Consider the following 20,573-nt stretch of genomic DNA (forward strand, 5'->3'; position numbering starts at 1 on the left):
TCACAGCATCCTGATAAGCAACCAGAGATGCTCTGAACAACTCACGCGAGACCTGTAGGCCATCCTTTTTCCACTTTCTCTCAGAGGATCTACACGCCCGCCTACAAGCCCGTGTGACATCAGATAGCCAAGGCTCCCTCCTAGGCCGAGACTTGCAAAGCTTGAGAGGGGCAACCACGTCCAGGACCTGATTACAAAGTACATCAAAGTGTTGTGAATAGTGTTCAGTGTTAGATGGATCAGGGTTAAAGGTCTCTAACCTTACAGACATACAGTCCACAAACTTTGCAACAGTTTCTGCATCCAGGGCTCTGAACCTATTAGCGGGAGCTTCACACACAGGGACAGGACATGGCAACGTAACATCACAGAGTATTGGAGAGTGGTCAGAGAACACAGGAGGCAAAGTCACAAGGTTCATGATGGGGAGACCAAAAGAGAGAACCAGGCCCAGGGTGTGACCCCTGGCATGAGTTGGGGATGATACCCATTGAGTTAGATTAAATGAATCTAGCAAATTAAAAAAACCTTTAGCAAGCACATTGTCAGGGCAGCAGATATGGATGTTAAAATCACCAAAAAATAGGACATAATCATATTTTAGGATGCAGTCTGCCACAAGATCACAGAAATCATTAAGGAAGTTAGTGTCAGTCTTTGGAGGGCGACAAATCAGCACGACGAGCAGGCGGGGGGGGGGGGGGGGAGATGCACAGTTCAAATAAGCACAGTTCAAAGGAAGAAAATGACATGGTGGGTGTAAGCGGTTTACAAGGAAAGCTGGATTTAAAAACAACAACCAGCCCTCCACCTCTGCCCCGTGATCTGGGGATATTAAAACAGGAGCAGCCAGGTGGTACCAGCTCCAGCAGGGCGCTTGAGTCACCAAACGGGATCCATGACTCACAGATGCAGAGAAAACCCAAATCATGCTGAATAAAAAAGTCATGAAGAATAAAAGTTTTGTTCATCACAGACCTGGCATTGACCAGACCAAAGCGGGTCTGCGGCGGGGCTGCAGCACCGAGATCGCGCACGGGCCCAGTCTCCTTTAACTCTGTGCCCGTAACCGAGCGCAGATTCTCCCAGCAAACCCCAGTCTGGCGAGATCTTCGAGCCGATCGGCCGTGGCGCGGTGCCGGTTCACCCTCAGAGCTGGCCAAGTTCCCTCGGCAGGGCACCGAGTAATCCAGGAGACATCTCGGAACCACCGGGTCCGAAGCTGGGCCGAATCGGGCCAGCCGCTTCTTCAGGGATCCAGGCCGACGTCTCACGCGCCGGCTACCTCTCTTTCCCCGTCTTCTTGGATGCTTCCTTCTCGAGCTGGGGCGGACAGAGGGCCGACACATCACTGCTTGGGGTGAGAGAGCATGCGGGCAATTCAACCAGCAGCACCATCCGTGAGGTTCCCAGCTCACACAGCCCGGTTCCCAGCGCGCGCTGCCCGCTACATCAACGGAAGGACGAAGCCTCAGCAGCGCAGCTCGATCATGTCAGCAGAGGATCCACACCATTCAAAAAAAGCATCAGACAACAAAAATGGATAAAAGCCAATAAAACGCCAAGAAAAACAAGTAAAAAGCAAGGTACCAGTGCATAAAGAGGACGAGCAGCTCGCAGCGTGCACCCGCGCGAGCGCCATCTTACTAAAGCCCCATCATCTGATGTCCATCATTGCTAAGTGAAGTACGGACTGGCCATCTGTATGTTTTACTTTTAAGCTGAGAACTGTCAAGCTGGAAAATCCTGTCGTCGTTACCAACAAAACAACGGTTCCTTCAGAATAAAAGCTGAACTCGCTGACCCAAAGGGGGGTCCCTTTGACGCTGTGAAACACCTGCCGTTTTTATCTGGAGACTATCCATAGACTGGTTTTTCGTGCTGTCGACGCTGTTTCATCGGTTCCAGCACCAAAGGAGGGTCCGAGGACCTGGCAGCCTGATCTAACACGGGAGTCCCTGACGGGTAATGTAGAACGGCACAAGATAGCCTCTCATGTCTTTCCTGACTAAAGTTCAAACGTCGATCAGTTAGGAGCAAAACAACATCCCCCACTCAGACTCGCTTCTCCAGACGGAGGTTCTGAACTGACATCGCACCAACACATACTCCACCTCATTACATTCTATCTGCATCCACCACTAGAGAGTTAGCCCTGTTAATTGTTTATAATAATTTAGATAATAAATTTTCTTAAACGTTCCAAGGTCTCTCTCTCTTCTCTTGTCTCCCAGTTCATACAAAGTGTTTAATTTAAATTTCCCTGTAATAAGAAGAACACTCTTATGATTTAAGAAAGCCCAGTGTCCAGAGATGGGACCCATGCCAGGTATGGATCATTAATCTGGTCTCTGGTCATTAATTAAATTGTAATACCCTTCCTTTCCAGAAAGAAAGAAAGAAAGAAAGAAAGAAAGAAAGAAAGAAAGAAAGAAAGAAAGAAAGAAAGAAAGAAAGAAAGAAAGAAAGAAAGAAAGAAAGAAAGAAAGAAAGAAAGAAAGATAGATAGATAGATAGATAGATAGATAGATAGATAGATAGATAGATAGGCTATGTATATTTTAAGTTACTGTAGCTTACAAATAAATGTGTTATCTATGAAAGATTAAATGCCTTGTGGAGTGAAATAACAGGATTTTCAAGGCCAAACCCATCCTATTTAACAGACACATCTCTGGCGTTTATAACAAATAAAACCTTTTGAAAATCGGTTGAACATTTAGCAAGTTAGAGTTATTTAAATAGTACATGCACCATACACCCCAATGCCACGAAAGGGGACAGCTGTCTGAGTTAAGATGGCTGCCTCGTTCCTACGTCGCATCCCACTGGCAAACAGCGGGGACGAGGCATCTAGTGTTTATATACATATCTATTGTTTATCCCTTAAGGTCCACATGGCAGGGGTGAGGTGGTGCTCACTCCTCACCCCTGCCACATGGACCCAAGGGATAAACCATCAACCCTGCTCAATGGTCAACTTTCCTGGTGGGGTCACACCCATTACGACATTGGGAGTGTCAGGGACTTGCATAAACCAGCCAGGAGAGCATGGATAATTTTCTTGACGTCTTCATTTATTACTTTTTTTTCTTTTCTCCAAAGAGGGTTCCAACCAGCACTTAACATTACATGACAATGGACGTAGTAACAAAGTAACCCAAACTCAGGACCTGACTACAGACATGTACAAAAAAAAAAAAAAAAAAAAACTACAGACACAACAGGATCATCTTAAATAGTGGCTGATCAGACCACTGCCAACACAATAGGGTGGGGAGACATCAGTAAACAAAGAACATAAATAAACTACCCCTAACAAATTCATACTAATCAGCCCATTCTGTTGGAGTTACTTCAAATGAAAACATATTACCATCAAAACCCAACTACTATTTACAAAAGAGAATAACTAAATACACAAACACAGGAATCTTCTCCCTTGAGAGTTGGTATGACCCAATGGTGCTGATTAGGCCAAGTGATCTGCTACAGCTGCTCCAACTCCAAGGCCACTGGCGACTCAAAGGAAACATATCATACAAACCCCTACAGACTAAAACCAATGAGTAACTGAATGTGTGCACTTCACACAGTCACCCAAACAGTCAATCCATAGAAATAAAATAAAATAAAGGAAACATTAACAGACAGTCATTTACTTGAAGTGTGACAGCAGGGCAGCTGTCACAGGGAGGGTTAAAGGAGTCTAAGCAGGTGTGTAACAGCTGCTGCTTAGACATCTCATGGAGCTTAAAGGAGATGTACAGTTGGATGTCATTTGCATAAAGATGATAGGAGATTCCTTTAAAGGAGCTATGGGTGTGCTGAAGAGGAGGCTGATAGAGGAGGAAGAGTAGGGCCCCAGTTTAAATAAACCACCACCAGCAGGCAAGGTGGGTTAAGTGTCTTGCCCAAGGACACAACAGCAGAATTCCTGTCCAGAGCCAGGATTACAGGACAACCCACTCAACCTCTTGAGCTACTGCTGCCCCTTAGGTAGTTTGAGAATTTTATTGACCACAGTAGTAAAGTTCTTTTGTTTCGGTGGAAGTAGACCAAAGGAAGATAAATCGCTTTGTTAACACAAACATATCTAATAATGTTTATGTATTTTACTGAATTTATGGAAAGGAAACATTAAAAAAAATGCCCATTTGGCTAATTAAAGCTTATTTAAAGTCACGGTTTTAAGACAAGTACTCAAAATGACATTTAAAATTTTATTCCTTGCATAAAGTTGTATTTGTACTGAACTAAAGTGTCTGACCCTGCTGATTTTGTTCACGTCACTCTGAGTGACACAGTACTTTTTCTTTTAATTCCCAGGAAGCATTGCACCCTTTAGGCTTACCAAAACCATACAAGTGAATAATGTAGACACGCAGATGGAAGACAAACACAGCTCCATTAGAAGTTCAGAAACTCACCTGCAACCAGTTTTATTGATTATGGGATGACAGAGATGCTAAAGGAAAATGGGATTCTTGCTGTTCTTTTTAAAGTATGGCACAGTGAAGAACCTAAAAAGAAAACCTGTCTGGGGTTTTAATTGTAAACTTGTGCTGTTCATTTAGAAATACAGCTGTCTTTTATGTCTCATTTTGTTCTCAAAATATTTTATGTAACTTAATGTTGCATGCCATCAGTACTAGAAAGACCTTGACTGTTACATTTACAGGTCAGTTTATAATTTCAGATAATATTTCATTTAATCAGCTAAATGTTGTTTTTTCTATCAAAAATAGCAGTCAAGTAAACAGTTTCATGATTGTAACTGTTCGTGTTTAACAGTATTTTTAAAGCCATTCTTCAGAATGACTGCCAAGGCCGTTTTACTGTTAGTTATTTGACTTAGATATATGAAAATACATTTCTAAAAATGTGCGTTTTTGTGTTACGATATTTATTTACATTTCTCTCAGTGAAAAACTTCAGTTTTTGGTTTCTAAAGTACATTTTAAATTTAATCAAAATATGAGAAATAAGGATCTAAACTTGTCAGTATTTAGCACTAAAATCATTATAATTTATTTTCAAAAATAACAGTTAAAAACAGAACTTCCATCCTCAAGATCTCCTATCTAGCACGTTTTAGTTGTTTCCCTGCTCTAACACACCTGATTCGGTGGTTAAATCACCTTTTCAGCAAGTCGTCAAAGGCCCTGTCCCAGTATTTGCACTGCACCCTCTACCAAGTGCACTTGGACGAAGAACATACGTAGTAAGGCTTCGAGTGCGTAGTACACGAGTGTGCAAATACTCGCCGAACAGGGACAGTGAGCATTGCATCATCGACCGCGATTCATGCTGGGATGCTGATTGCTGTTTGTGCTACTAGTAAAGCTGGTAAAGGGAAAATACAGAACAAGCTTGGTTTTGAATGCAAACACAGTAATAAAACACTCACCCCTCCCCTCGGGTATCTTTCCTGAGATGCATCTGCCAAAAATGGAAAGCTGCATTGCCAGAGTAAACAAGACAGTGCTAAACATCGTCTCCATTTTCCAAAAGCATGTTATCAATAGCATTTTTCATTTTGGGACTCTGGCAGTTTGTACTGATGTTGAAGTGGTATGCTTAATGAGTGTAGGGCCCAGGGAAATGCAGTGGTTCAGCAAGATAAACAACCCCTTTGGTCCAATGGTTGCTTTCGGTCCAAGTCATATTATTAGCAGAGGTTTATAAACGAATGCAAGAATATATTTTGAATCTCTGCAATGTATTAATAGTTATAGTATGTTACAATGTTGTTTAAAGGCATCAAAAAATGTTTAAACCTAATATGTTTTTCAAATTTTCTATAGCAGCTTTTGCAACTTTCAAACATTTATTTTACATTTGCATTCATTGCTGTTCGCGTTTAACCCTCAGTGTCAACAATTCAGAGCATGGATAAATATTTTAAATTGTCCTAAAATGAACTTTGCTACATTTTGGGTAATAGAGGAAATGTTAAAAATGTGGTTCTAATATTGAAGATTTTATTTTCCATAAACATACCAAATATTTTTGTTTTCCTGACCAGAAGGTAAATCTTTCATTTGAATCTTAACATTTGATGATGATCGTGATCTCAGGTGATGATTATGATGTCTCAGATGTGCTGAGTTGGGTATCAGGTCTGGGGAAAGGGTGGTTCAGTCCATAGCATCAATGCCTTCGTCTTGCACAAACTGCTGGAACACTCCAGCTACAGGAGGTCTAGCATTGAATTTGCATTAGGGGAAACCCAGCATATGGTCTCACAAGGGGTCGGAGGATCTCAGTACGTAATGGCAGTTAGGTTACCTCTGGTGGGAACTTGGAGGACTGAAAGAAATGCCACCCCACACACCCTGACAAAGTAGTCAGCTGAAGGATGATGCAGGCAGCAGAACATTCTCCATGGCGTCTCCACTCTGTCACATGTGCTCAGTGTGAACCTGCTTTCATCTGTCAAGAGCACAGGGTGCCAGTGGTGAATTTGACAGTCTTGGTGTTCTCTGGTAAATGCCAAATGCTCATCTGCCACAGATCAAATCGATGTGCCATCCTGGATGAGATACATTACCTGAGCCACTTGTAGCTCAAGCATTCAAAAGTGACCAGAACATCTGCCAGAAAGTAGAGGAACTGAGAAGTGGTCAGTGGTCACCACCTGCAGAATCACTCCTTTATTAGAGATAACTTGCTAATTGCCCATAATTTCCACCTGTTGTTTATTCCATTAGCACAACAGCATGTGGAATTGATTGTCAATCAGTGTTGCTTCCTAAGTGGACAGTTTGACTCACATAAGTGGGACTGAGTTGGAGTTATACAGGGTGGGCCCTTTATATGGATACACCTTAATAAAATGGAAATGGTTGGTGATATTAACGTCCTGTTTGTGGCACATTAGTATATGTGAGGGGGCAAACTTTTCAAGATGGCTGGTGACCATGGTGGCCATTTTGAAGTTGGCTATCTTGGATCCAACTTTAGTTTTTTCAGTAGGAAGAGGGTCATGTGACACATCAAACTTATTGGGAATTTCACAAGAAAAACAATGGTGTGCTTGGTTTTTTATTAAGGTGTATTGATATAAATGGCCCAACCTCTATTGTGTTTTACGTTTTCACTTTATTATCATTTTTTGAGCAATGTACATATTTTCAGAAAGGGCATTTGAGCCATTTCTCTGCTTTCTTCTTAAAATTCCCACACATCAATGGATTGTGGGTAATATACTTCAGCAAAGCCCACATTGATGCAGACTTAGGTCAAGCATGGATCAGGGGTGAGGGCATGACCAAGGTCTACACTTGAGAATTAGGACACCCTAAACACTCGCAATCCTGTATGTGAAGGAAGGGTGGAAGTGTGAGTACTGGGTACAGGACCAAGCTCTTCAGAAACCTGTTAATCAGCACTGATTCAGAAACTAGGACTGTTGGAGAAGGAAAATAAAAACATGCTGGTTAAGGGATCTCAGTAGAGCCTGATGCTGTCTGTTGGGACGAGCTTCTGCTTTGGATTTGAAATACCCTAAAAATCTTAAATATTGCCTCGAGGTAAAGCGTTCCTGGAGCTGGATCCTGCAAAACATTTAAAGTTCAGAAACTGAAAAATCACCTCTGTGCTTTGTAGGTGACTATTTAAAGGAAAATGGGACTTCTTTTATGAATATCCATCAGTGCCTTGATATGATGAGATCTTCATGATTTAAAAAAAGGAACGACCAGTGAAAACAATATAAATCATATTTAATGGAAGACATTTTGATGAAGTTTAGTTACAAAAAAGTCAGTAAAACATATTGTTTAAATTAAATGAACATTTTGATTTCTGTTCAATTAGATGTTTTTGTTTTGTTTTTCATAATATCTTCATAATAACGAAGTTTGTAACCTATACTTTCAGTACAATTTACTAATTTTGTTTAAATGGTACCAAAATCAAAATTTCATTTCAACATACCTTTTTAAAGCTTTATTTATTCAGTTTGTCAAGCACATTTATGAGATTTGGCAGTTTTTTTTTGTGGTATTTTGAGTGTATAAACATTGCATCAAATGTTTTTAAGTAAATTATTTTTTTCACAGTGTACCATCTTTATCAGAAATGTATTTTATTTCAAATATCACGTTTAAATCTCCGAGACATCTGGTGAATTTAATATCCTTCAGAGTATTTGTGCTTACCCTTCTTGATGTGTTCAGCAACACACAACCGGAGTCATCTGCTTCTGAAGAAAGAAAAAAAAACAGACAATGTAGTTCTCCTTGTAGTTTCAAACATTTTCAACCTTTAATATTTTCACATTTTTTGGACATTCATCTTAACCCTCCCACTGTCTTTATGGATGACCCCATGAGGAAAGTTGACCATTGTGCAGGATTGATGGTTTATCCCTTGAGGTCCACGTGACAGGGGTGAGGTGGTGCTCACTCCTCACCCCTGTCACGTGGACCTCAAGGGATAAACCATCAATCCTGCTCAATGGTCAACTTTCCTCGTGGGTTCACACCCATTAGGACAGTGGGAGGGTTAATAATAAATAAAAAGTCATCACATTTGTATTTCTAAGCTTTTCTAACAAACTGAATGTTTTTCTTTAATGTTTGAAGCCTGAAGTCACAAGTAATAACCTCTTGGGCAGTAAAGGGGAAAAAAGCATGACACCTTCTTTGTAATGGTGATGAAAATGTCAAGAGGGTCATATCTAAATGCTCTCTGTGAACAGAGATTAGACATTCTGCTCCGATAAGGATTTAATAGACATGTCTGGGAAGCTTAGCGCTCAGATAGTGCACAAAGCTTTGGATATTCCCAGTACCATAGGGAAAAAAAGAAATAAGGAAAAGCCCTTTTTATGTCAGGAAGCAAAAGCTTTAGGAATCGAGGGGAAATGTGTTTGGTGTACTTCAGTTCCTTAACTAGCCTGCTGATTGTCATTAAAACCTTCTTTCATGATCATTACATAACAGCTACCGTTGGGAGGAAGGGATTGGGTTCCCACGGGCTTTCCTCCTCTGCTCCATGTGATGCTTTGTGGGCAATCAATCACTTCATTCCTCCTCCCTCCAGCAAGAAGGGAAGAAAGATAAGCCGCGGCAAAGACCGAGGGAATTTCAATAGAGCTAATCCAGCTTGTGAACGTGTTGGAGTATGAGTCTGCAGAAAATGATGGGTGCATTGATTGTAACTCACCTTTTTTTTTTTGTAACACCTTGCTGTCATAGTTCTGCAGGCAGTGAGGGGAAAAAGGAGCCCAACCCTGCCTTTGTGAGATGAGACTACTGTGGGGGGCTAAGGATTTGATCATCAAAGTCTCACATTAAAAAAGCTCACGGCTGGGCTGATCCCTTCTCCGGTGGGGAGGGAAATCTAATTGCTCAGGCTATAGCTACAAGGAGACATTCATGTATTCATATAAGATGAGCTCTTTCCAAATGACCACCTTCATCTTATGCTTTCTGTTTGGCTCATATAGAGTGCACACGAGGCTGGAGGTAATTACTAAGGTATTAAACTTCAGTTCAGTCAAACCTCCATCAGAAAAGACAGGATGAGACCTGAGCTATCTCGACCCTTTATAGTATATTGTCATCTCATTGTTATGGTTTCAATTATCTGTGGTTGTGCTTCAAATGATCTTGTGCTTTACTGCATTTTTTCCTGAGGCATGTTTTTTTTCGAGGGAACCTAATTTCTGCTTAGGTTGGGTTCTGGTCCTGATACACTTTAGTGAAATTTAGTTTATATTTCCTGTTTCTACAGTTGACTTGGTTCATTAAGGATTCTGAGTTCTACAAACCGTCTGAATTACTAGAGTGTCTGTCAGCTATCACCAGCTGGCTAGAAGTTAACTTCATTCGGTTAAACTCTGAAAAGACTGAATGTCTGATCATTGCCCCTGAGAGCACGGTTCCCCCGATTAGTTTAAAACTTGGTCATTTATCCTCTGCCATCAAGACAAACTTAAGGAATTTGGGTGTTATTTTTGACCAATCAAGGTAACTCAAAAACGTTGGTCCGAAACTGTTTTTTATCATTTTTATCTCCAAACTGCGAAGGTTGGTGTCAAAACATGAACTTGAAATGGTTCTCCATGCCTTTATCTCCTCCCGTCTTGATTACTGTAACATACTTTTCACAGGTTTTAACAAAAAAGCACTTGGCTGCCTTCAGTTGGTCCAGAACAGCGAGGCTCCTAACTGGAGCAAACAGAAGAGCACACATCACTCCTGTTCTGATGTCTCTGCACTGGTTACCCGTTAACTTTAGAGTTCATTTTAGAATCCTGATTATAACTTTGAATGCTCTACATGGTCAAGCTCCTCCCTACATTACTGACCTGTTAAAGCCTTATGCTCCAACCCGAGCGCTCAGGTCCACCCACCAGAACCTTCTAGAAATTCCAAAGACCAGATACAAAAGTCGAGGTGATCGCTCCTTCCAGACTGTTGCACCCCAACTCTGGAATGATCTTCCTTTATCCTTACACAGCATTGATAGTCTGGACACTTTTAAAAAACAGCTAAAGACCCTTTTATTTAAAGCGGCTTTTACCTAAATCTTTTATTTTCTTATTTTAACTCAAATTTGAAATCTTTCATCTGTTTATGAAAATTTATAATTTTATGACTATTTTTTCTGATGTTAATCTATTTATGATTTTTGGACTTTGTTTTATTTTGTTTTGATCTATGTGAAACACTTTGTGATTCTATGTCTGTAATAAGTGCTATATAAATAAAACTTACTTACTTATTAAAAATAAAGTGCAAATTTTTGCCTCCAAAGCCCACATCTCCATTTATACTTTCTGTACTCGGACACAAGATATCTGCATAATATTTTTGGGGTTTAATGAGCATAAATACACTTTAGCCACCAAATTCATAGACCCCATGAGCCCTCGCATAAAATTTGGTTTTAACAAAAAAGCACTTGGCTGCCTTCAGTTGGTCCAGAACTCTGCAGCGAGGCTCCTAACTGGAGCAAACAGAAGAGCACACATCACTCCTGTTCTGATGTCTCTGCACTGGTTACCCGTTAACTTCCATTCTGACATTTTTTACATGGAGACCATAGATGTCATCTATTCACGCTATTCCTATTTTATGGTCTTATTATACAGATTTAACGCACTCACTGCCATTGAAGATTGAGGTAGTCAATTTCGTTTTTACCGAGGCGGGCGTGGGAGCAAGCTTGCACACCTTGAGAGGAATCATGACGGCTCTAAAGTTAATTTCCATCCGTGTGTGACAAACGTCACGTGATCATGAAGCAGACAATTCATGTATTAGCAGATCACTTTCGACACTAATCAGAAAAAGCTTCTGCAGCTCAAACTTCGACAACGAAAGGTGAAAGAATGGAAAATTCTAGAAACAAGCAGATTTTTTTCGTAAGAAGTGAGTCTACTCTTGCTTTTGGTAGTTTTGTTGTTTACATGGTCATAGAGCACAATATTCAGTGACTCTTCAAAAACAGTAAAAATGCTTAAAAATGCTGTCAGTCAGGGGCTTCCTGTCCAGAACATGGCTTGCAGTTAATGAGTTGACCTACGTGTGACCACAGCTCAAACAGGACATCATTACAGTCCCTTGGCCTATTGTTACAGAGGGGCGGAGGATGACATGAAAACCTGGACATAGCTAACAGTAGCATTTAGCTATCAACTATGTATCGTCCAGCGGCATGGCAATGAACTACCTGAAAGGCTCCAAGGCTGATGAGTACCTACATAATCATATGGCTGGTTGTGTTTTGTTGAAAGAGGTGGCTTACAATCTTTAATTAAAAGCAGACGTAGGGCCGAGTCAGAGTCCACCAAGTCTGGATTTTAGTTTCTACAATAGCGCAACGTTCCCAAGCCATGGGAGTACATTTTTTGTTGGCAAATAGTTTTTTAAAAATGTTAGAAAACCTGCAACTAGAAACGGAACTTCACCATGCAATCCAATGGCTATGCGCTATATCCAGCACTTCACCTGCCATCTCCCATAGCCCACCCTTTCCTTTACATATATTCCTGAATCATGAGTTCTCTTTATTCTTCTCTTTCACCTACACACTTAGACCTTTGCACCTCAGTCATTGCTTGTACATTAATTGTTTTGTATACATAACATTGCCAACTCATTTGTGTTGACTTTTGCAGTCTATGGAGTGGCTCAGGGTTACATTTCCCTGCAAGTTGTGCAAGTCTACTGAGCATGTGACAAATAAAGATTTTTTGAATCCTTGATATTGCTCATATAATTGTTTCTACAAGAGCTGGCCCAGGAATAGGGTGGATAATATAGAGAGTGCAACATTGTGTCCTACAGTCATCGTCTCACAAGGGATTTTAAGCATGACAACATTGCAGAACCACAGTAACAGATAAAGAAAGAGCTGTTAAAAATAGAGTGTGAAAGGAATAAATACATCACAGATTTTTCTGGACTAGTAACCGCTCTCCTTTAGTCTCTGATCACTTGTTACCCACCAGAACTGCTTACTGAGGCTGACAAAAAGAGATTAAAGTACTTCTTAAACAATCCCAACAGTGATGTTTTGATGTTGAATAATAAAACAATATTATTTGACATAAATTAAAAATGTAAGAGTGGATGTTCACTTATAACCATGGGGTGGGTTGATTAAAATGTACAGAGCCAAAGTGAATAACATGATCATGTATCGAGAGACTCCAGACCATTGACAGACACAAATGTAGTTTTGGTTAAAATAAACAGAAAGAATGGGAGCAGCTCACTGATGGAAAAAAAAAGAAGAAAACAGAATCTGCTTGGGTTTAAATGCTGAAGGATGTTATCCTTCACATGTTGGTGAATTACGCTGGTAAAGAACAGGTTAGCTGAGAAACCATTTTTTACTTATTATTCTTGGAACGTATCAGTCACTCTGAGTTTTTCATACAGGCTGAACAGGAACATACTACCCCTATTTCCTGCATTTGCTTCTGATAGAAAATAGATGGAAACATGCTCGGTTCAGAAAAGCCTGACAGATCTACGTCATGCTGTCACTTTATGTTCATGGACTCACTCAAATGGCTCGACTAGTAGAAGCTAAGTGTTAGCATTAGCAACTCCACCTCACAGCAGAATTTCTCCAGGCTTGTGTTATTTGTAGAGATAAAATATCGGTGTTGCATGTCATGGTCTGCGTCTTTCCCCATGTGTCTCCTGATGTTCTCCATCCCTCTCTAGATTCCCCTTTTGTGTCTCATAGCGCTCTCATGTGTCCTTTGTCTGCATCTCATTTGTGTGTCTTCTGTTTGTAGCCCTTCAGGTCATCCCCAGCCCTTCCAGTTGTAGCTCCAGCCTTTTTGTGACCAGCTCCCTCCTGGTTTTCTTCATGTTCGCTTGGTTTACCCACCATATTTCTATAGGTCTATTATTTCAGTTTTGTGTGTGTGTGTGTGTGTGTCCTTCTCAGCTGTGTGTGTGTGTCCTTCTCCAGCTGTTTGTGTGTGTGTGTGTGTGTGTGTGTGTGTGTGTGTGTGTGTGTGTGTGTGTGTGTGTGTGTGTGTGTGTGTGTGTCCTTCCCCAGTCAGGTCCGGTGTCCTCCCCTGCTCCTTCCTGCTCCTCCTCCCTGATTAGTTATTGCCTTCACCTGGTTCTCTCCCCACACACCTGCAGCTCATCTGCCTCCCATTATGCCCCAGTCTATAAAGCCCTGTCTGTTTCTCATTGTCTTGTCGGTCCATTGTGTTTGTCAGTGTTTTGGTGCTCTGTGTGCGCTTCCTGTCCCGTCCCAAGTTTGTGCTCTAAGTGAGCTTTGTTCTCATTTTCCGGATTTTTGGATTTTGGCTCCCTGCCTTTTTGAATTATTTTTGTTTCATCCTACAATAAAAGGATTTTACTTTATTTCAACTCCTGCCTCGTGTCATCCTGGGTTACTGCATTTTGGGTCCAAACCATCCTCGCAACATGACATTGCAGAGCAAACTGTGTGTGTGTCTGCTCTGTCTTCTGGATCTCTAGTGAGTCGTGGCAGAAAGCTGTGTGTGTTCGCATCACCCGTGACATTGTAGCAGCAGTTTTATCAGAAGACCTGTTCTGTGGCCTCGTCACTTTCAGTCACAGTTGGGCTAACCTGGGATGTTGATTACATTCAGAGAAGTTACATGTTTTCTAACAGCATTCCTGGGTATCTAAGCTCGATTAGGAGTAGTCCAGTTCCTTTCGACTTCGGCGGAACACACTAGCTGCAAAGTGCCGCAAAGTGGATGGCTTACAAAATTCGATACACAATACAAAAATAAACATTACAGTATTTGTAATTGTAATGTTACATAACGGTACATCATTTGTTTATTAATTATAAAATATTTTGTGTCAGAAATAAAATTATTTGCTTTATAAAGTCATATAAAATGATTTCCTGTATTGCTGTTAATTATCTGTCATCCTGTCAGTCAAAATCAGTGGACGGCGCAGATTCGATCACCGGTGATCGGCGAGTAGTGCATGACGGTTAGATTTGTGTCCGACTTGACGCCGACTTGCTCTGATGTCATGCATACGTAGGCAACGATAACCTTGTGAGATCAAGGTGGCTGCAGATTTTGGAGCAAGGCGCTGCAGTTGCTGTCCACCGACTGCACAACCTAGGGGATGACGGGAAACGCCTGGCTCTCACCTGATCTAAGTTCTGATTGGTTGACATTTTGATCCACACATCCGGTGGTTGAATGCAAAATGTTAGTTGGTCACATGTATTCTTTAAATCATGTAATGTTGATGATGACAACTACATAGGCCATAAAGAGGAATGTGGTTTGTGTTCTTTAGTCACGTTTCCTATGAGCACACTAAACCTACACTCCAAAAAGAGATGTGTCAAAAATCAACACAGGTGGATGTGTTAACAGCATTTTGACACATGTTGTGTAGATTTTAGCACACATTGTGTAACTCTCCTATCAACTGACTGACACATTAAAAGTGTTATCTTCCGTGCTTGAAGTTGTGGCAGGAGATTTCACAAATACAACCTGCTGAAACCCAAATTTGTATTAGTATTTTTGTATTTGTTTTATTCATATTATTTATATTAGTTAAACCTCACTGACATGTATACAAATTAGCAAGATAAAATAGAAATTAAATAAGTCTTTACAAATGTAATTAAAAACAAAAGGTAATTTTTACAAATGTCTGGTGAAATCAAACAGAAAAGCTATGCATAGTAAAAAAAAAAATCTGCAAAAAATTACGAAGGTAAGATGATACATCTAAACATTTTCAAAGTTTAACGGCAGCTTTTTGTCATCCAATCATTAGGCTTCTTAAAAAAAAACTACTTCCGCCCGCCAGTTTCAGTCGGTTTGTGTTACTTCAGTCCGCTCATTTCTCCGGACTCTTGGAGGGGATTACAATGGAGGATTCAGATCCGCCTGTAAGTAACATTGTTTGAATGTTGTTTATTAAATATATATATATATAATATTCTAGGTGGCTACGCAGCGTTTATTGACTTGTGCGGTTAGGCAGTACTTGGCGCCACTTAGCATAAGCTAACTAGCTTAACCAGTTTACTTTACTCAGGCTTTCGCTTGCTAGGTTAGATAGTCAAACATTTTCAAAATATATTTACATGTGTTGTTAACGGCAGTGTCCCCAAAGCTGGACGTACACTACGATTTGCTGACCGTTTTGAGCCAATCTCCCTCTTGTTCCACAATTTTTTGGGGGTAAGTTCTGCCTGGTGTAGTGTAGGGGTAAGGAGAGGCGGTTAACACCTCACAACCAGCTCTCGAACAGCCAATCTGCAGTCACACGAATATTAAAAGTGCTTCATATTTTGTTTGTCTCTTGAGGGTATCGCACTGTTGAAGCAACGCTATGACCCAAAAGTTCCAGAACCGCTCACATAGCGCATGCGTCATGTGAACAGGCTTCGCTAAAACTCTACTACAACACCACTGGTTCCGGGTTTTCAAACTTAAGGGTTTGACATGATGTGTAAAAACTGCTATTTTAGCATGTTTTCATGTCTGTGTTGCGTCCACGCAGTGTGAACAGTCAGGTCACATCCGAACATTGCGTGCTATAGTGTGAGAACATGACTTGTACAGTTTGAGAAGTTAAATGGTACGAGTAAAACCGTAGCACAGCGAATGAATGCCTTGGAAAACGTTAGTTGTTAAACAAAAGTTGCTAAACATTAAACCTTCTGAAGGGGAATGTGATCAAACTAAAAGAAATCGTGATATAACTAAATAAGTTCGATCCTTACGCACTGTGTTTTTGAAACAAAATACCGTAAAGCGCATATTAATATAATTAATTATAAAAAGAAATCTATTTCAAAATAAAATTGTGTACCATATTGATATATTGATTTGACAAGGCCAGTGGTGCTTTTACTTTGAAGGATGATACGGTCGCTATCCGGATGCGTTGCTATTCCTGCTAGCTATCTACCGATCGAAACGACTTGTTTAAAACTTTATATAGCGGCCAGCGAGAATTAACTGTAACGGATCACACGCTCCATCAGACGTTTTTTTGTCTTTTTTAGCTAACGTAAACCGTTTGTATTTGATAAATGAACTAACTTGTTTTTTACGCTTTTCAAACTCCCAGGTCCAAGGCATTTGTTGCCACTGACTACGAGGACACGGAAGCGAACATACATAGTTCTTTGAAAATATTAATTTAGTAAAACTACTACACTAACCCGCCCTGTAACTTGTGTTATTATTAACTTATGTTTATACTGAGTGATACTTTGTTACATGCACAGGTAGCTCCAGTTTGATCACCAAATAAAAATGTCAGTAACTTGTTCAAATGCAGAGGAAAATATGTGAATATCGTTTTTAAAAGGGTAGAAAATGTCATGAGTATAAACCAGTTTATCAAAATGTGTTAAGTTAAAGTAAAACAACATTAGAAGCAAATACAAAAACATTTAAAGCAATGTAAAATATAAATAAAATAGTTGTAAAAAATTAGTCATGTAATGTTGAACTGCATGTTGCTGTAGTTTTTCAACTCCGCTTGAGGCAAACATTATAAACTTGAGTCATTGTATTGCCATTGTTTTGTTGAATAAGCCGTGTTTGGAGATACTACTCATAAAAATATGTGGCCAACCATTTTATATTAAATGAGGAAAACCGTCCTAATTATATTTCGTCTGATAAGATCTAATTTGAGATTTACTTTAATAATAATATTACAAAATAAAAGTAAATAACTTTTTTTTCTGCAGAACCCAGACCTACAACCTGGATCAATCAGAGTGCTTGCTACCATCTTCAAAAATGGAAACGAGTCATCAAGGAAGATTTATACTGTTCACACTACAGAACAGCTAATAACCCACATCATGTCTGAGCAACCAGGTTTTGCATTTGACAGAGTTCTGAAACATCATGCTGACTTCCAAGAGTTTGTTGATGTGGACAGAACAACAGACATCAGGAATTTTGACAAATTCCAGGTCTTTCTATCAAGTGTCGAAGCATTACCCCAAACAACTGCTGAAGAGCTCCATCAAATCCAGGTATAAGATTTTCATTTTATTTGTGTTATATTATTTTCTGGGCTGTAGCACTGGAAAAAAAGAAGTGTCACATACACTTGGTAACAGTGAAATTAAATGGCAAGCGATTTTAAATTCCAGTGATGGCCTTCTGCCAGAATGTTTCTTTTTTAGAATTAGGAGGGTTGTGTCACATTCAGACAGACTGTCGGATTTCAGTCACTCTGAATTAGAATCGATCAGAAAAAGTGGGGGAGGATTCCTCCTGTTCACAATCTTTGCTCTAGTGTGTTGGTCTAATGTCGTCAATTGACCGATCACAATCGAAGAGACGGCATGCTGCAGACGACGAGGCAGAGCGGCGTTCGCAGTGATCAAGTGCTGTTGCTTTAACATCTCGCTGCAGTTTTGAGCTTAAAGTTTGTAAAATCAAACAAAGTCACCACAAAACAACAGTTTTCTGTTAAGGACTTTAGCAGATTTGCCTTCATAGATTTTCCCAAGGTGTTTTTTTTTACGGGCGATACATTTTTTTTTATCTAAAGTGGGTTTATCTTATATCAGAGCTGCTCTCATATGAGCATGTCTTCATCTGCTCTCATGCCACCCCTTCCCAATTTCTCAGGCTGAACAATAATATTTAATCTTTAATAGCACTATAGCCCTCACACTCCCTTACATCACCACTGAACAAGACTACATGTTTCTGCAGCAGGTTGTGGGGGTTCAGCTCAATATAAAAATTTACACTTTGGATTTATTTGTGTATGTTACAAATATTTGCAATAATCAAGCAGTCCTAACTAATGTTTATAATAAATCTAATTTCTTCTCATATCCCCTTTGCTGCCTTCAATCTAGCATCTTCCTGTGGTAAACGAACTGGGAAGTCTGCAGATACTATTACAAAGAAAAGCACCAAAAATACTTGAGGAACACAAAAAAACAGGGAGCCTTAAAACTGAGACAAGGAAGCTCCTTGTCAAAGTTTGCATCAGTCACTTGGTGGAGAAGCATGGATTGTAAGTACATACTTTCATACATACATACATACTACATATATAGAGTGGAAGTGTATACATAGATATGCATTTTTATTTCAGTCATTCAATTCACTAATTTAGATTTTGATTTCTGTTCTTCCATTCAACCCCTTAAGTTACCCAACAAGTGCTGAGAAGGTGACTTTAGCCAAGACAATCATCGCCACTTTCCCATCCTTGAGAGTTCAGATTGAAGGAAAAGGAGAGGGATTTGTAAGTAGAATTTGCCTAAATCCAAAAAGTGTCTTCATTATTAGGGCTGGACGATATAGAAAAAAGCATATAGATAAAAAAAATCAGGTCATTATCAATAATTATTGAAAAATATTGATAAAAAATGTTGAAAATATCTCAAGTGCAGCCCTTCCCATTTTATGCTATTCACTAGCATTACCCAGCAGCGGCAGACAGCTGTGCTGCAGATCATGTGTAAAAATGACAACACTGGTGTAGTGTGTAGCTCTGAAGCTTTGTCCTAAACACTTTTTTTTTTTCATTTATATTTTATTGAACATTCAGCAGTCATGTTACATGAGAACCTCTTTTCCAAATACATCCCCAAGTTTCTGCTTGAATAAGTATTTTCTGTGATTCGGTATTTAAAACGGGAAAGAAAAAAATCTAAATATATAGGAAATGGGGGAACTTGGTCTTTAAGCTTTTATTATTGTCAGTAATCCAAACTAATGTTTTGCTGTTGGATTTTTTTCATTCTTTTCCAACACAGGAGCATTTTTATGATCCATTATCACATTCTGGATTCCTGGAAATGAGACTGCGTAATATCCGTCGAAAGCTTGAAGCGGGTCAGCGTCGTTACTCAAAGCGCAAGATAAGCTGTGATACTGGAATGCAATCAGAACAGGACCAGGGGGAGAGCAGTGCAACCAATGAGTGGATCACCCTCATGAAACGACTCAGGCCCTCTTCAGAGAACATCTCTTCAATTAAATCTGCTATGGAAAACACGTACACAAGGCGTAGGTCATGGATATCAAAAAAGAATCCCACAATGGCTGAAATTTTGGAAGAATATCCACGCTTTCTGGACATGCCTAATCTGGTAGGCCTCATCATTTTCCTTCTTTAGTTAAAGCAAATGCCTGATGTCATTAATAACTGTTGATGTATAGTTTAAAACAACTTCTCTTTTTATTTAAGCTGGATATTGAGTTCGGAAGAATGACTGATGGCAAGACGGAGCTGTTTATCAGACGATGGGAAGTCAGCATAATTCCAAAACTGAAATCTTTGGCTACCATGGAAGGAGGGGATGTTTCATTGCGAACAGAGGGGATGGAAGACCAAACTGATGGTATGTGTTTTCTCCTTTGAAAGTGTCTGCTGTGTAACACTTATTAATGTATTAATCCTGAATATCTGCTGGTGTGTACAAAATTATCTTGTACAGCCCTTTCAAAATTCTGTCTGTTTTTAAGAGCTATTCCATTCAGAAACTGTTTTATTGGTCACCAAGTTTCATTTGCAGGCAGAATGTGAAAATAGTCTTAACTCTTCTTTCCTGCATTAGCTGCAAATAGAAAATCTAATGGTCCATCCATCTGTCTAAATATGTCCATCCTTACATCTGTCCAAACAGACATGCCAGTCCATTTTTCTGTCCAAACATGCATCTGTCTGTTCATCCATCTTTCCCACACTGCGTTGACCTGACTACAAATATACATCCAAAGTGCTAACTTGCTAAAAGCACTTGTCATCTTTAATATACATCCAAATGCGTCCATCACTTTGTCCATTTTTCCATCTTTTTAACAACGCATCTACCTGTCCATCCATCTGTCCAACCAGATGCTTACTAGGGTTGGGCATCGTTTGATTTTAAATGATTCTGATTCAAATTCCTCATTTTGATTGCAGTTCCTATCGATTCCCGATTCCATCAAGACATGACATGTTTTACATGAGCTAGCTAACCACAGGTCCTACTTGATGAAATAATCTTAACTTCAACATGAATTTTAATTCTATGTAAAATACCATCACCTTCATTTTGACAAAACAATGTTTTGGAGAGAAAAAAAAGAA

General features: G+C 39.8%; 1 protein-coding gene across 7 annotated transcripts in view; it reads right to left on the reverse strand.

The window, feature by feature from the left end:
• The window catches only part of slc4a11 (solute carrier family 4 member 11), a 337,506-nt gene that overhangs the window by 184,834 nt on the left and 132,099 nt on the right, over nucleotides 1–20,573 (reverse strand). For all 7 annotated transcript variants that reach the window (XM_054741997.2, XM_054741995.2, XM_054742000.2 and 4 more), the window contains one exon: nucleotides 8,166–8,209. In XM_054741997.2, coding sequence (XP_054597972.2) covers nucleotides 8,166–8,209 — 44 coding nt within the window. The remainder of the gene's footprint in view (nucleotides 1–8,165; nucleotides 8,210–20,573) is intronic.

This window comes from Nothobranchius furzeri, chromosome 18 (assembly GCF_043380555.1).
Source record: "Nothobranchius furzeri strain GRZ-AD chromosome 18, NfurGRZ-RIMD1, whole genome shotgun sequence".
Lineage (NCBI taxonomy): Eukaryota > Metazoa > Chordata > Actinopteri > Cyprinodontiformes > Nothobranchiidae > Nothobranchius > Nothobranchius furzeri.